This window comes from Mesoplodon mirus (assembly GCF_964341445.2).
Source record: "Mesoplodon mirus genome assembly, chromosome: 11".
Classification (NCBI taxonomy): domain Eukaryota; kingdom Metazoa; phylum Chordata; class Mammalia; order Artiodactyla; family Ziphiidae; genus Mesoplodon; species Mesoplodon mirus.
In genome coordinates this window covers 40,615,262-40,631,791 of record NC_138987.1, presented here as the reverse complement: position 1 = coordinate 40,631,791, position 16,530 = coordinate 40,615,262, and the positions used below count along the sequence as shown (strand labels likewise).

Sequence of the window (16,530 nt, the reverse complement as noted above, 5' to 3'; positions counted from 1 at the left end):
AATAAATTAATTAATAAACTCTTACCCCCAACATCTTCTAAAAAAAAAAAAAAAACTATGGACAACAAGGGGGGAAAGGGCGGGGGGATGAACTGGGAGATTGGGATTGACATATATACACTAATATGTATAAAATAGATAACTAACAAGAACCTGCTGTAAAAAAAATAAATTAAATTAAATCAAATCCAAAAAAAAAAAAAAAAAGCAATCAGGGAACAGGAACGTCCTTAATGCTTGCTTTCCTCGGAAAAGCAGGAGGGACAGAGTCTCCAGGCTCGCTGTGGCAGGTTTGGCGCTGTGCAGCCCGGTGCCGGTCACTGGTGTCTGGGCAGAGGGCGGAGGCCAAGGGCAGGCAGGGGCCTCTCATACAAATGGTGGAGTGGACCCCATCCCGCTCCTCCATCCAGGGCCTCCTCGACCCAGAGCTGGCCGCCCGCCTCTAAGGACTTCACACAGCAGCTGGGGCATCTGTCCCTGGGGCGCCCCTTTGCCCCCCTCCTGGCCCGCTGGACCTGTAGGGCTGTCACCCGTGGTCACCAGGGGGCCCTCGTGGGGAGTTTTCCTCTGCGCCTGCTCTGTGCAGCTCCAGTAAAACCAAACCACTTTAATGAGTGGCTCTTAACAGTCCCCAGGCCTTCTAAGGGGAGCTTTGGGGTTTTTTAAGTGTTCCCTGCCTCTTTTCCCAACAGCCCACAGTTCGTCACAGTTCCGTTTTCTAAACCGGGCCGACACATGACATGACTTGGTTCCCTACCACAGGACCTCAGCCTTAGTCCACGGGCACTTCCTGCACGGGTTCCTCCAAACCTCAGGACACATTTCCTAACGTGACCTCCCCTGGAAGGTGACAGGATATTCACCCCAACGCGTCCCTCCGTGCCTCTCACAGCCCCAAGTTCTGCCGACCCGGGCGGGGGCGAATGCCCCCGGAGCCCCCAGATCTCTAACTTCTCGGCAATGCCGTCCTCGTCCCAGCATCCTCCCCCCCACGACCTCCACCCACGCTCCTGAATTCACCGTGGACTTTCTAACAAAAAGGAAACGAAACCCACTGTGCAGCTGGCAGCGCCCGGCACCCCTCGAAACCTCCTCGTCCTGATCGGTCCCTGGCAGGCAAATGAGCGCCTCCCCACGGGGGCCCGAGCTGGGCCAGGAACTGCTCCAGCTGTGAACCACATGAATGGCATAGAGGGCAGGTTGCCAAGGCAACGGGCCCGCAGGAATACTGGCAATTCTCAATCACTGAGGACCTCATTCTCCAGCCTTCACACCTCGGCCTCCAGCTCCTGACTCCTTCCCCACTTCCCGCAAGACCAGACAGAAGCCACTGAGCCCTTCCAAGGCCAGTCCTCCCTGAATTCCTGCGTGCGAGCCCAATTAGTGTTCGTGACCTTCTGTTTGTATGGGGGGACCCCTGAGGGTGCCAGGCACCCCAATCTTGAGAAACGAGGCAGGGGACCCGGCTAAGTCACACACCAAAGCAACAACAGCTGAGACTTCCCTGGCGGTCCAGTGGTTAGGGCTCGGGGCTTTCACTACCGAGGGCGCAGGTTCAATCCCTGGGCGGGGAACTAAAAGCCCACAAGCCACGTGGTGCAGCCAAAACAATAACAACAAGAGCTGTACTATGGAAGCATCTCTCTCCTGCTGTTTTTGTGCCTATTTTATTCATCACAGGATGACTCTGACTATTGTGATTCTTGTTATACTTAAAGCAGATTGGCCCTCGATTTTCTAGGCGCTGGCTAGTTCATGAAGGCAAGGACAAGCACTTCGCTTTGGAGCTTGGGGCCAGTCCATGAGTTCAGGAATGTGCTCTTCGTATTTCAAGAGCATAAATGTCACCTATAAAAAGCTGTCATCCTCTAGAACATTCTGATGACTTGCTATTCTGTGAGAGATTGCTTTCCTGGTTCCTTCAGGTCTCAACCCAAACACCACCTGCTTTGAGGCCTTCCGTGGGCACCCGTCTGACTGCACTGTTACATCTTCCTCCTAGCACATATTATTACAGCGTGATTGGTCTGTTTTATTTATTTATTACGACTGATTCCCTGTTCCATGGACGCCTTATCTATCTTTTCTTCCTAGGGTCTCACAGCAGGCAACGAATGAATTGGAAACGGTATGACGTTTGTGTTTATAATTGTCGTAAGGTAGAAAGAGGAACTGAAATGATTTTGGTGAGGGTGATGAGGACTGCAAGGGAGACCGCAGATCAGAGAGGCAGCCGGAATGATGAAGGGAAGGGTGAAGGCCATTTACCATCTTTTCGGAGGTGTGACTGGATAGAGATTGACACAAGCCAGTTTGGATCCTAAATGTCAGGCTTCAGAGAGGAGGGGCTCATTTGCTTGGAACAACTTATTGACTGAAAAAACTGCACAACCTACAAGTTGAGAATTATGTTTTATTCGAGGACTTAAGCCCTGGACACAGCATCTCAGATAGCTCTGAGGGACCGCTCCAAAGAGGCAAAGGAGGAACCAGGATATGTAGAAGGTTTTCGCAACAAAGACCAGGTAATCAGAGCATCAAAAGATTACTGTTAATTAAAGAAAACCAGATATCTCGAGGAATTTAGCACTTTTCTATGTATGGGAAGATCCAAGAGTCTGGGCTCACTGAAATCATTCCTTTGATATGCACCTCAGCTCCCTGGGGCCAGCATCCTGTGCTTTCTCATCCTGAGTCTCCTCGGGTGCATCGAAGCGGGGTGGCTGCAGTGCCTGAGGGCTTGGCAGTTCTTGTTTCCACCCTGAATTGCCTCAGGGCTCACCTTCCGGGATGGTTGTAGGGGCTCAAAGGCTGCAACATCCTTTGTTTACCGATATGGCAGGCAACATTTTTTCACTGATAAACTAAAGGTGAAAGGCCCTGCCCTCATGGAACTGAATCATCTAATTCGGTAAAAGCGTCCCTGGTGGGAAATGCATAGGCACCCCTCCCCCCACACACACTCTCACACAAATCCCTGGGCGGAAAGTGTGTGGGAGTACGCACATCCCTAGAGGTAAGGCATCACAGGTATCCCTAGGAATACACACCTCAATGGGAGAAATTAATACGGGGACACGTGTGCCTCGCAAGTATGTCCTTGGGGTACACACGTCCCTGGGGGGTACACTCATCCTCCAGGTACAGGAAGACTTTCTAAAGCACAGGTCAGGCTCAGGTGGTTTCAGGCAGCGGTCCCCAAACGTTTAGGCACCAGCGACCGGTTTCGTGGAAGACAATTTTTCCGCGGACGGGGGGAGGGGAGAGGGATGGTTCACACGCTAATGCGAGCGACAGGGAGTGGCCGCCGCCGGGACGGACCGAGGACTCACTCTGCCTCCTTTTTTTTTTTTTTTTTTTTTTTTTTTTTTTGCTGTACGCGGGCCTCTCACTGTTGTGGCCTCTCCCGTTGCGGAGCACAGGCTCCGGACGCACAGGCCCAGCAGCCATGGCTCACGGGCCCAGCCGCTCCGCGGCATATGGGATCCTCCCAGACCGGGGCACGAACCCGTATCCCCTGCATCGGCAGGCGGACTCTCAACCACTGCGCCACCAGGGAGGCCCTGCCTCCTTTTGTTCTACACGTTTGAGCCCTAGGCTCAGGCCCAGTTCCTAACAGGCCGGGGACCGGTACCAGTCCGCGGCCCGGGTGTTGGGGACCCATGGTTTAAGGAACTCACTGCACACCCCTGACTCGGGATCCTCTCTGGTCTAATGTCCTGCCTGAGGCCAGCTCCCACCAGCCTGTTCACAGCCACCGCAGTATAACTCACCCTCTTACCCACAGGGAATCTGGCCCAGGGGAGGAATCTCCGGGCCAGAACAAAGGAAAAATTCAGTAATGCAGCCCTGGGAGAGGCCCAGGAAACAGCCGGATTTAAAGAACACAAACAAGAGGCCAGAAGTCACATCCCTCACAACTCTAAAAAAAACTTTTAAAAGGTAAGAGGTGGTAGGAAGTTTTTGAGAATCATTTTCGTGGACACATGGAGTTAAAAATGGAGGGGGCTCCGTAGTCCTTGCCGGTGGGCCTCGCAGTCTCTGGCCTGCCCGCTCGGCATCCCTTTCCTTTCTCTCCTCCCCGGGGCTGGGGCCGCATCCCGGGCAGAGCACCGCACGAACACCAGCGGGCCCCGGGCCTTGCCCGCTCAGCACTGGTGCCCAATAAATGCTCATCGAATGAGTGGCCACAAGAGCTGAACGAGCTGGGCGGGGAAGGGGGCTCAAGAAACGGCGACTCAGGCGGCGGTGAGCACGGGCCTGTCCTCCGCGGCCGGGAGACTCGCCCCACATTTGCTCAACATCCTGCCCTCAGCAGGAGCTGGCGATGCGCGTTTACAGGGCGCCGGGAGCCCAAAAGGGGCTCGACGAGCCGCCGGGGAAGGGGGGTGGCCAGGCTCGCGGCTGGTTCCCGGCCGGCGTTTAAAGGTCTCGGAGGAGGAACGAGCGAGGGTCATGGGCTGTCCCGAAGGTCACGGCTGCGCGCTGCGCGGGCCGGGCGGGTCTCGGGCCGCGTGGTCCCGGCTGCCACTCAATCGGGTCCCGGCGGGACTCTGGGCGGCGTGCGCGCGGGCGCGGGCGCGGTCGGCCACCCGCCTGGGTCCGCGGGGCGGGGCGCGGCGCGTGCGCGACAGGAGGCCGGCGGCCGGCGCACTCACCCTCCTTGGCCTTCTTCTTCCTCGCCAGCGTGCCGCCCAGCTTGCCCAGGAACGACTCGTCCTTCTTCATCCTGTGGGGCCGCAGGGCGGGCGAGCGCAGCGGCGTGGAGGACATGGGGCGCGCGGGGACCCCAGCAGCCGGGCGCGGGCGCAGCGCGTGTGGGAGCCGCCCTGGTCGGCGCCGCCGCTCGCCCCGGGGAGTGGCCGGGAGGGCGCGGCCCCAGCGCCGGCCCCCGCCCCGCGCCCGCCCCTGGCCCTGCGGAGCCCGCCGCCGGAGGTCTGCGCCGTCTCGAGCTCTGCGCTCACCGCTTCCAGCCCGCGGGCCGTCGGCCGTTCCCACGGTGCGCGTCACACTCACTCTCAGAGTGAAGCGGCGGTTCCGCTCCCAAGTGCCGCCGCCGGCACGGACCGAGGGCTCACTCTGTCTCCTTTTGTTCTACACGTTTGAGCCCTGGGCTCAGCCGGCTCTGGTGACCGTACCTGGGCTCCGCGGGGCAGCGAGGCAGCCAGGGCCACCACCTTTGCGCAGCCGATGTGATCAGATAACCGCACAGATAGGTCATTTCACCTGCTGAGCTTTTACCCACAACCAGGCTTGGGGCTGGGGGAGCACTTATGACCTATCCCTGCCCTCTAGAAGCCTGCAGTATGGTGGGCAATACCCGCACATAGTACCCTGTCCTAGGGGAGCTCAGGATGTTTCCCCAAGAGGCGTTGTGGAGACACAGGAAAGAGCCCTGCTGTGGAATCAAGGGTAGGTGTTCAGGCGGAGGGAAAAGCAGGACCAGAGGGGACAGTGTGGGAGCTCCAGGGAGGAGAGAGAGAAGGGAACAAGGCAGGCCCTGTAAGGGCTGGAAGGCGGGGAAGGGGTTCAAGGTGGAGGTGACATGGTGGATCTGGGTTCTACAAAGTGGACTCTGGGTGACGTGTGACCGTGGGCAGGGAAGGAGTAAAGCCAGAGGCAGGGAGACCAGTTCCGAGGTCCCGGTGACTTAGGAGGGACGTGAACGGTTTCTGGAGACGCTCATAGGTGGAAGGAGCCCCAGGCTTGGCGTGGGAAGAGTTAAGGCTGTTTCCTGCTGGGCCCAGCAGGTCGGGTGGGGCCCTTCACCAGCAGATAAAGGACTATCAGAGGAGGTCAGCAGGGGAGGAGCTGGGGAGTCTAGGTCCACACGTGTGGTCAACAGGGTTTTCCACCTCCCCTGGGCTGGCTCATTGCCCCACAGAGCTCTGTAACTCCTCCAGTTCCCCTCAGCAAAGGTTTCTGTTGGCCGAGCGGTGCCAGGCCCTGTCCTCCTCCAGGGATGCGCTGACCACAGGGGCAGAGCCTTGCCCTCCAGGAGCTGGTGATCCAGGGGAACGTGCACGCCCCGAAGTTAGAAACCCAGTGAGGTGGGAGGGGAGCAGGAGAAGCAGAAGGTGCAGGAGATGAAGGGACACAGAGGCCCTTATTCCCTCGAGGGAGAAGATTCAGGACGGAAAGGGAGAATGCCAGGGAGGACCCGGGCACCTGGGAGACGGGAGGGAAGCCAGGGATGCAGGCTGCCCCGTGTGACTAGGTGAGCGGGTGAGGCCGTGAGATCAGTAATCCCGCACAAGGAACCCGGAGCCGCTGAAGGGGTCTGAGCAGAGGGTTGATGAAGAGGATGGTTGAAGCAAAACCCCCAGCCAGAGACCGATTCGGAAGCTGCTGAAACAGGCGAGGCCAGAGTTGCCAGTGGCAGAGGGAAGGAAGAGATAAGAATGAGCTTCCAGGGACTTCCCTGGCGGCCCAGTGGTTAAGACTCTGTGCTTCCACTGCAGGGAGTGCAGGTTCAGTCCCTGGTGGGGGAACTAAGATTCCGCGTGCATGCTGCGCGGTGCAGCCCCCAAAAAAATCCCAAAACAAAAACAATGAACTTTCAGGGCTGCAGACCACAACATGTGGGGAATAATTGGAGGCTGGGTTTAGGGACAGTGAAGGGTCAGAGGGCTCTGAGGCTTCTCACCAGCATGGCCTGATTTGGGGTGTCACTAACCACTCTGGGGAAAACACAGAAAGATGGTGAATGTGGTTATTGAGATCCTGATGGGGTCATGACGCAGGTCTACACTGCTCTGAATGCCGAGGGAATGTCATCTAGGGCAGGGGGTCTCTGGCCCTTTTGAGAATCTGATGCATGGTACAGACTGTCTTCTCTGGAGAAATACACGCACGAGATGCTGCACAGTGTTTCCAGGGGACTGTAGCCACCCCGCCCTCGCAGCCACAGACCCCAGCGGGAGAGCCTGCAATCAGGGGAGAGGAACGGAAAAGAAACCTTGGGAAAGAAAATGGGAAAGAGCGGAGCTCCTGGGCGCAGTCCTGGGCATGTGGTGAGTGCCCAGTCAATAACTGATTGTTTAGATATTTCATCAGTGGGTCTGCTTTCCCAGTGGATACACAGAATTTACTATTTCCATTCGGTCACTGCTAATTTGAACACCGCAAAGACAGGTCGGATCCTACTTCAAAAGATGCCATTACACCACAAAAGAATCTCTCTAGAAGATACTTAAGTCCTGATGACGGCCCAGTTTGTAAGAGAAACTGACCCAGCTCTTACATGACAGTAGGGTTCTGGAATCTTGTAGACATCATGCGTATAGAAACATAATCATGGGCTTCCCTGGTAGTGCAGTGGTTGAGAATCCGCCTGCCGATGCAGGGGACACGGGTTCATGCCCCAGTCCGGGAAGATCCCACATGCCGCGGAGCGGCTGGGCCCGTGAGCCATGGTCACTGAGCCTGCGCGTCCGGAGCCTGTGCTCCACAACGGGAGAGGCCACAGCAGTGAGAGGCCTGCGTACCACAAAAAAAAAAAAAAATTATTGTGTTAGTTGTGATGGGTTTTTTTGACTTGTGTGCGCCACAGATGACAATCAAGAAGTGCTGTGGATGAATCTGGGGTTTTCTTCAGGGTTAGAGGCTGGAGGGACCATGATCTAAACCCCAGAAACTTTCCCTTGCTCCTGGCCTGGCTCCTGGGGACTTTACACAGCATTCTCTGTGGAGCAACTTTCCAAATGGCTTTCAGAGCAGCAAACATCTATATTCACTTGAAGGTCAGAAAGTGCTGGTTGTTAATAAGAAAGAATTCAATGAGAAGCAGAAATACGATCTTAGCTCCTGTCCCCACCTACTCGGGCTTCCACTTCTTAGCATGCCGCCTACGTATAGCCTGCGCCATGGCTCTACATGCATTTTACATTTGGAGAATAATTATGAAAATCAGATTACATGCAGCTGCCCTCATTACAGAAAACCATTTGATTTGCTTTTGAACTGTGGCTTCCAAAGGGTCCAGTTTTTTATCACCTTAATTAAGAATAAGGAACAAGCACTCTACGAGCACGTGCTGATTCCAGGCCCTGGGCGGGGCGCCACACCGGGTGGCCTCAGGCAGCCTCAGTTCCAGGTTCTCTTGCCATTCTTTCCATCTTCCCCGTAGAAAGAGCAATGGCCCGACGTATCTCAAAAATGCGTTCAGCAAAACAAGCCAAGTGCGGGACTTCCCTGGTGGTGCAGTGGTTAAGAATCTGCCTACCAACGCAGGGGACACGGGTTCGAGCTCTGGTTCGGGAAGATCCCACATGCTGCGGAGCAACTAAGCCCATGCGCCACAACTGCTGAGCCTGCGTGCCACAACTACTGAAGCCTGCATGCCTAGAACTCGTGCTCCGCAACAAGAGAAGCCACCGCAACGAGGAGACCGCACACCGCAACAAAGAGTAGCCCCTGCTCGCCGCAACTAGAGAAGGCCCGCGTGCAGCAACGAAGACCCAATGCAGTCAAAAATAAATTAATAATAATAAAGAAAAAGAAGCCCAAGTGCAAGGGTGCATACTGGGGGAATCCACTTATTTGAAGTTCAACAGCAGGTGGCCTCTTTTCTATGTTGAGGGTGGTCACCTTCAGGGGGAGAGGGTCTTGCCTGGATATGGGCACCAGGAAACGCTGGGTGATGCACATGGGCCGCAGGCTGTGGGGGGTGGTCACACGGTTTATACCTAAGTAAAAAGCCATCACCTGGTACACTGGAGAGCTGTACCTTTCACCGTGTATCAGTTATACCTCCATAAAGGCTTGGGGAAAAGAAAATATATGAACAATACCCCTAAGCAGGATCCTTTGAGCTCTCTACCTTACCTGCATTTGGGTTTCATTCCTTATGGATGTGCCTCCTGTGATAATACAGCAGCTCAGGAAGCATTTAAAGGGAGTTTTATATAAAAGCTGCATGCCTTCTCTCATTTTGCTTCCGTGTAACTAAAAAGAAGAGATATCTTTTCAAAAAATGAAAAACAGCCCTTAGCTCTTTGGGAGAGAAAAGGGAGCTCATACGAGGAAGGACTGAGACTGTGAAGTGTTTCCTTGTGTTGTTCATTTTCAAACCTCCTAGCAATTTCGGGAGAGTTAGAAGTGTGTAGGGAAGTGATGGAAATACTTAATTGATTCAGTGATGGAGAAAATACCTTATTTCCCCCAGGTTACACTTCTGATGCAATCTTCCTGCCCTTTGGGGCAGCATTTTCAAGTGTGCTGTAATCATAGTATCCAAAGCAGTCTTTTGAATGGCGTGATTTAATCACCTTGCTAATTTAGTGACCTGGCAAGAGAGGAACCTGTGATTTTCACTTTAAATACTAGGAGCATAAAAGATGACCATACTTGCCTGGAATCTTAAAATTGTGGTGGTAACACTTTTTCCTGAACCACACGTGAGCGAAACACAAATCCCTGACTGCCTTTCACTCAAGTGATTTTGGAAACATCAGCAAACTTTGAGACAAGGGAAGTTGGATTTTCATTATTGCCAAATTCTCTAGAGTTTTCTTTTTGCATAGTAGGCAAATTAAACTATGCATACACTTTGTTCTCGTAAATATTTTAGAGATGAGGAATGAATGAAAGATTGGCACCAACTTATTCATTCCTAGTCTTCCACGGAGGAGAAATTGGTAAAGGCCCCTAAAAGATTATGCCCCCTTCAAAAGAAGACTGACCCCTAGCTTTCAGAGAGCAAGTTCCTTGAAAAATGCCAGGACCTCTTATGTGGGTGGGAGAACAAAGGCCAGGCCTGTTAGACATTCACACCATAGTCTAAATTTCTTTAACCATTCATTTGCCATATATATATCACCTGCCTGCAAAGTAAAAGGCTTTGCTTTCCTCCTCCCACCTAACTGGGTGCAGTAAGAGCTGTGAGAATGAGAGCTGTGCCTTGGGCGGAGGGGAAAACGATGACGGGTGGGGGCACTTTGGGGCGGTGAGCTTGCTGCTGGATGGAGCAGCAGACTTGGCCACCACAGCACGTGTGAGAACATCACTAGGGCTGGGGAAGACAGTGGACCAGGGCAGGGGTCTGTAAGGGGTCAGACAGGAAATATTTTCCACTTCTCAGGCCATACAGCCTGTTGCAACTACTCTACTTTGCTATCATAATCTGAAAGCAGCCATAGACAATATATAAGCAAATGAGTGGCTACGTTCCAATGTAAGTGCACTCTGCACTCAGAACTTTGGATTTCGTATCATTTTCACATGTCATAAAATATTCTTCTTTTGATTTTTTTTTTCAAAACAGTTGAAACGTAAACCCATTCTTAGCTCACAGGCCGTACAAAAACAGGCCGGATTTGGAAGCAGATGGTACCCAAACTGCATTTCACTTACTGCATATTTTTGCCTGAAAGTCCTAATAATGGTAACAACGACGGTGCCACTAAAAATCAATGTTTAAAGGGTGCCGGGGGGCCTCCCTGGTGGCGCAGTGGTTGAGAGTCCGCCTGCCGGTGCAGGGGACACGGGTTCGTGCCCCAGTCCAGGGAAATCACATGTGCCGTGGGGCGGCTGGGCCTGTGAGCCATGGCCGCTGAGCCTGCGCGTCCGGAGCCTGTGCTCCACAACGGGAGAGGCCACAACAGTGAGAGGCCTGCGTACCGCAAACAAAAAAAAGAAAAAAGAAAAAGGTGCCAGGGATTCAGAGCCTGTTGTTTTGAACTCCAAGGGAGTATACAAAATCTTCCCTTGCATTAGAAATGCATTATTGGGCTTCCCTGGTGGCACACTGGTTAAGAATCCGCCTGCCAATGCAGGGGACATGGGTTCGAGCCCTGGGCTGGGAAGATCCCACATGCCGCGGAGCAACGAAGCCCGTGCGCCACAACTACTGAGCCTGCGCTCTAGAGCCCATGAGCAACAACTACAGAGCCCGCGTGTTGCAACTACTGAAGCACGCGCGCCTAGAGCCCGTGCTCCTCAGCAGCAACAAGAGAAGCCACCGCAATCAGAAGCCTGTGCACTGCAATGAAGAGTAGCCCCCGCTCGCTGCAACTAGAGAAAGCCTGCACACAGCAACAAAAAACCCCAACACAGCCAAAACTTTTTAAAAATTAAAAAAAAAGAAATGCATTATTAATACAACCCTTTCAAAGTGGATCAGTAACAGTTCCACTTCTGTCATTTATTCTATAAAACTCTCCACACTGTTACACGAAGGTAGGAGTATATTGCAATATGGCTTGTCTTTTTTGGAAAATGGGAACCACCTAAACGTGCATCTCTGATTATATAAGTCAAAGCAGAGTCCACCAGCACCAGGAACTATTACGTGGAGCAGGGCGGGGCTGTCTGACTGGTGTGCGACGCCACCCATGATGTGGGGTTAAACAGAAAAGCAAGTTGTGCTTCTACCTCATACGTTTACATACTCACTCATTCCACGCACATTGGGTGTCAAGGTAGGTTCTGGGCGTGATTCCAGGCCTTAGGACACACCATACACAAACCCAAGAAAGGCTGCCCAGTGGCACTTACATTCTCATGGCAGGAAAATTAAATTAGCAATTTTGAAAACCCATGTACGAGAGAAAGACAAATATCATGTGATATCACTTATATGTGGAATCTAAAAAAAAAATGATACAAATGAACTTATTTACAAAAGAGAAATAGACTCACAGACATAGAAAACAAACTTATGGTTACCAAAGGGGGAAGGATGGGGGATAAATTAGGAGTTGGGATGAACATATACACACTACCATATAGAAAATAGGTAACCAACGGGACCTACTGTATAGCACAGGGAACTATACTCAGTATCTTATAATAACCTATAATGGAAAATAATCTAAAAAAGAATATATATATATGTATAACTGAATCTCTTTACTGTACATCTGAAACCAACACAACATTGTAAATCAACTATATTTCAATAAAATATTTTTAAAAAGGAAGTTTTCAAAAAAAATAACCCATGTACATACATGTGTACATTTTACATATATGTGTTATACATTTTACACATATATAAACCTTTATGGAAGTCCAACTTTTAATCCTCACTTTGTCAAGGGGAAACGGCTGATTTGAACTCTGCCTTTCTATCTGGCAGTACAAACAATAACAAATGGATGCTGATACAGAGTGAATAGAACTGATTTCAGGACTAATCAGAATACATTTTGATTGAGACAGTGGATACTCAGACAGGAAGCACGTGATCGTCAGTGAGAAGCGCAGTCTCGTGCATAAGTGAGACAAATTTTCATTTGTTCAGGTCCACGACTCGTACATTAAAATATGTTCTGTGATTATCCACCTAGCACACCTACTGGAGTTCATTGCTAACAGAGACATGAAGGCTGAGCAGCTGTAAGCAAATTATGCTCTGGAATCAGGAGAGTATTAAACCATAAAACTCAACTCTGTACGATAATTTGTCTTAAGACTGTCAAAATTTCAAATTTGCAAGGAAATCAGAAAATGCAAGGCTTGACAAGGCTATTTGATCATCAGTGCTATTTATTTATTATGAAGAACTACTAAAATATGGAGCTGATTTTTTTTTTCAGAAGCACCGTGGCAGCAACAGCCTAGGCCCTTGCCCTCTGGATGCCCAACCGTGCAGCTCTACCTGTATACAATTTTCAAAAGACTGCAATGAAAAACACTTTTCTACAACTAAATGCTGTAGTTTTCTTGTAATCTGAAAGAAAAATGCAAAATGAGTCTTTTTTCCCTAGATGCATTATGCCTTCCACGTGGTAAATATTCAGTAAATATTTCCTGAATCAGAAAAGCCTGTCTCTAAAGTAGAAACAACCTAATGTCCATCACAGATGAAGGGATAAACAATATGTGGTCTAACCATACATATATGCATGAGATTCCGACCCACGCAACAACATGGATGCACCTTGAGGACATTACGCTCAGTGAAATAAGCCAGACACAAAAGGACAAATACCGCATGATTCCACGCACATGAGACACCAAAAGGAGTCAAGTTCATAGAGACAGAAGGTAGATGGTGGTCATCAGGGGCTGGGGGGAGGGGAGACTGGGGAGTTAGTTTCACGGGGACAGAGTTTCAGCTTTGCAAGATGAAAAGAGTTCTGCTGATGGAGGGTGATGGCTGTACAACAATGTGAATGAATTTAATGCCACTGAGCTGTACATTTTAAATGGTTGAAATAGCGACTTTTATCTTAGGTATATTTTACCACCATTTTTTAAGCCTGTGTCTAAGACCCAAAGTAAATCAGGCCCTGAAAGGAAAGGTAATGTACTAAACTGAAAAGGGCTGCCTTGGGGTGTGGGAAAAGGCCAGGACTTTCCGAGGCAGGAGAAGTAACAGGAAAGAGAGATGGATGAATAAGCCAACCAGCCAAAGATGGAAGAACAGAGAATAAATAGTCCCCTAGAGGCAGAAGAGGGTTAACCAGAGGGCCAGCCCTGGGAAAGAGAGAGTGAAAGATTGCTGCACGAGCAACCTGGATGGGAAGATGGGGATGGGAGAAATGCCCATAAATCCTGGCCGCCTCCAGGGTGGGGTGCACGGCCTCGCAAGAAGGCCCCCAGCTGAACTGCAGAGTGAGCACAGGAGGGAATCACCAGCTTCCCAGAAGAAGGGGCTGCAGATGGTCCCGGCTCTCCCCATCCTCCTCCCCACCTTATTCCCCATCCTCCGTGGCATTCCAGCCTCCAGCTTTCCAGAGCTCCTCGCTGACCCCATCATGGCCCTTCCCCCCAGACAGGCAGCATCGCCTCTGCCTCTGGACCCCGCACAGAGCCTCGCACACACTCAGGGCTCAATCAGTGTTTGATGGATGGATGGATGAAGGATGGATGGATGGATGGATGGATGGATGAATAGAAGGATGGATGGATGGGTGGGTGGGTGGGTGGGTGGATGGATGGAAGTGTGGATGGGTGGATGGGTGGATGGATGGAAGTGTGGATGGGTGGATGGATGGCAAATGATTGATGACAGGAGGTTGGTGGTAGTTGTTGCAGGAGATTACTCCTGCCACTTGGGACTACTGTGACGTTTGCATCCATGCAGAAAAGGTTTTATCCATGGATGCAAATTATTTATGACTCCTTCAAACACTCAGCCCCGGCGACAGATTTGGTGATGAGGAAATGAGAGAGTAAGGTGTGACATGGAAATACAAGGAAATATTAGGAAGCAAAGCTTTACTGTCACTTGATTTCCGGCTGCCTGTTCAGGAAGGAAACGGGGGTGCCGTGACAAAGCCTGTGCTGGTGGGAGATTTGGGGTCTAGTGTTTGAGGAGGGGCCAGAAGGGATCAAACTGCATTGACTCCAAACCTCCCAGGAGCTTCTCAATTGTTAATGCACACTGGTCGCCTGGGGACCGTGAGAAACTGTAGGTCCTGGAGGAGAAGGACTGGACCGGGCCTGAAACTCTGCATTTCTAATGCACCCGATGCCTCTGGCTTTTTAGTTCCTGTGTCACACTCTGAGTGGCAAGGCTATACCATACTCTTTTATTAAAGGGTCACCGTGGGCTTCTGGGATAAGACAGCTGCCCGCCAGAGACACCACTTGTTTTCTCAGAAATTTCGAAGTGTATGATGCTAAGAAGACTCCCCTTTAAGGCATCAGCTGTATTAAAAAGACCCACAGCACCAGTCCTACCATGAAGAGAGCACAGTGGGAACCCAAGAGACCAGGCCTGGGCCCGGGAGCTTTCTGGCATTCCCAACATTTTTTTTTTTAATTTTTTAATTTTTTGGCTGTGCCTCGTGGCATGGGGAATCTTAGTTCCCTGACCAGGGATCGAACCTGCGCCCCCTGCAGTGGAAGCACAGAGTCTTAACCACTGGACCTCCAGGGAAGTCCCCGAAACGTTCTTTTAAATTATCCAACTACTTGTTTCAAATAATTAACTGTTTAAAAATGTATGCTGGTGGCTCCCCTTTTTGTGAAAGGGAGACTCGGTGGGACCCGGGCCATGGGATGGGGGGGTGCAGACCCCTGAGAGTGAAGAGACGCCCAGGCCATCTGCACGAGGAAAGGGCACAGAAGGCCATTGTGAGTCTGGTTGGTCATCCCCCAACCGAAGTGTAAAATTCCCTTTGAAACCCAGCTCCTCGTTTTAGTAAAGGAACCATTGTCACCGGAACCAGGCTCCAAAGGCCAGGCCGAGGGTCTGTCCCATCCTGACCCCCTTCGCCTTCTGCCTCTCTTCTCCCTTCCTGACTCTCCTGATGAAAGAACGTTCTGTTCTCCACCACCCCCTTCACTCCTCCATCCCTGGCTCCGTCCTTCCCAAGGCATGTTACGTAGTGACCCAGTCATGGATTGAATTGTTTCCCCAAAACCCATGGAAGCCTGAACCCCCGTGCCCGGGACTGTGACCTTATCTGGCACCAAGGTCTTTGCAGATGTGATGGAGTCTAAGATGAGTCATTAGCTGGGCCTTAGTCCACAGAGAGAGCAGCAGAGCCCAGGTGAAGATGGAGACAGAGATGGGAGGGCTGCGTCCACAAGCCAAGACACACCAAGGGTTCCCTGAGACACCAGAAGCTAGAGAAAGGAGTGGAAAAGTTCTCCCAGAGCCTTCAGAGAGAGTGTGTCCCTGTGGATTTGGACCTTGATTTCGGACTTTCCGTCCACAGCCAGCCCCAAGGGAGCAGAGAGGTGCACCCCAGGGGACCACACATATTTAGAGGACAGTCTGCCATACTTGGCCCCCTGCTGGGAGATGGGGTCACAGGGGTTCCTCCCTCTCCCCAGCCTGTCAGTCTGTTGTCTTCACACCCCTTACCCAGTCCTTCTCTGTAAGATCCCAAGCTCACAGCCCCGCATCTCTCACCTGGACCAAGGCAAGGATCTGCTAACCAGTGAAACCCAAATCAAATCAAGACACCCCCTGATTTAATTTTTCAAAGGCTTCCCAAGGCTCACCAGTCTCTCTGGCCTGGCAGACGAGGCCATCACCTCCCATCACCTCCTAACTCTCCAACTTTGCATCCGATTCACAGTTGTCCTAAACAAGCCATCCTTGACCCCAAGGCTTTGCACACACGGTTTGTTCTCTTCCCACCTTACTTCTCTGACCTGACTCCCTCCCAGGCCCAGCTGGTCATCTCCTCCTTGGCATCTCTCCATTCCCTGGACGCTTTTCTGGTGGAGTCTTCATGCTGGGTGGCAACGGGTGTTTGCGGCATTTACTTAATCATTCATTTGCTTGTTCATTCATTCAACAAACGTATCGAGTGCCTGCTCGTACAGAGCTTCCATTCTAGGGGACAGAAGCTCACACACACACACGCGCGCGTGTGTGCGCACACACACACAATTAGAATAGTAGGTTGTCATAAGTGAAGGGCAGATATGCAGGTTTATGGGAATTCCCTGGCGGTCCAGTGGCTTGGACTCCTCGCTTCCCCTGCCTCACTGCCAAAGGTGTGGGTTTGATCCCTGGTCAGGAATTAAGATCCCACAAGCCACATGGCCAAAATATACATATATATATGCGGGTTTAAACACCATGTTGATGCTAACGATTCCCACATTTCCCTCTCTGGTCCA

At 51.5% G+C, this 16,530-nt stretch overlaps 1 protein-coding gene across 1 annotated transcript in view; it reads right to left on the bottom strand.

Annotated features, from left to right (window-relative positions):
• PARVB (parvin beta) overlaps window positions 1–4,866 on the bottom strand; it is a 116,336-nt gene extending 111,470 nt beyond the window's left edge. The window contains exon 1 of the mRNA XM_082634693.1: window positions 4,659–4,866. Coding sequence (XP_082490819.1) covers window positions 4,659–4,773 — 115 coding nt within the window. The 5' untranslated portion in view covers window positions 4,774–4,866. The remainder of the gene's footprint in view (window positions 1–4,658) is intronic.
• Between the last annotated feature and the right edge of the window lie 11,664 nt (window positions 4,867–16,530).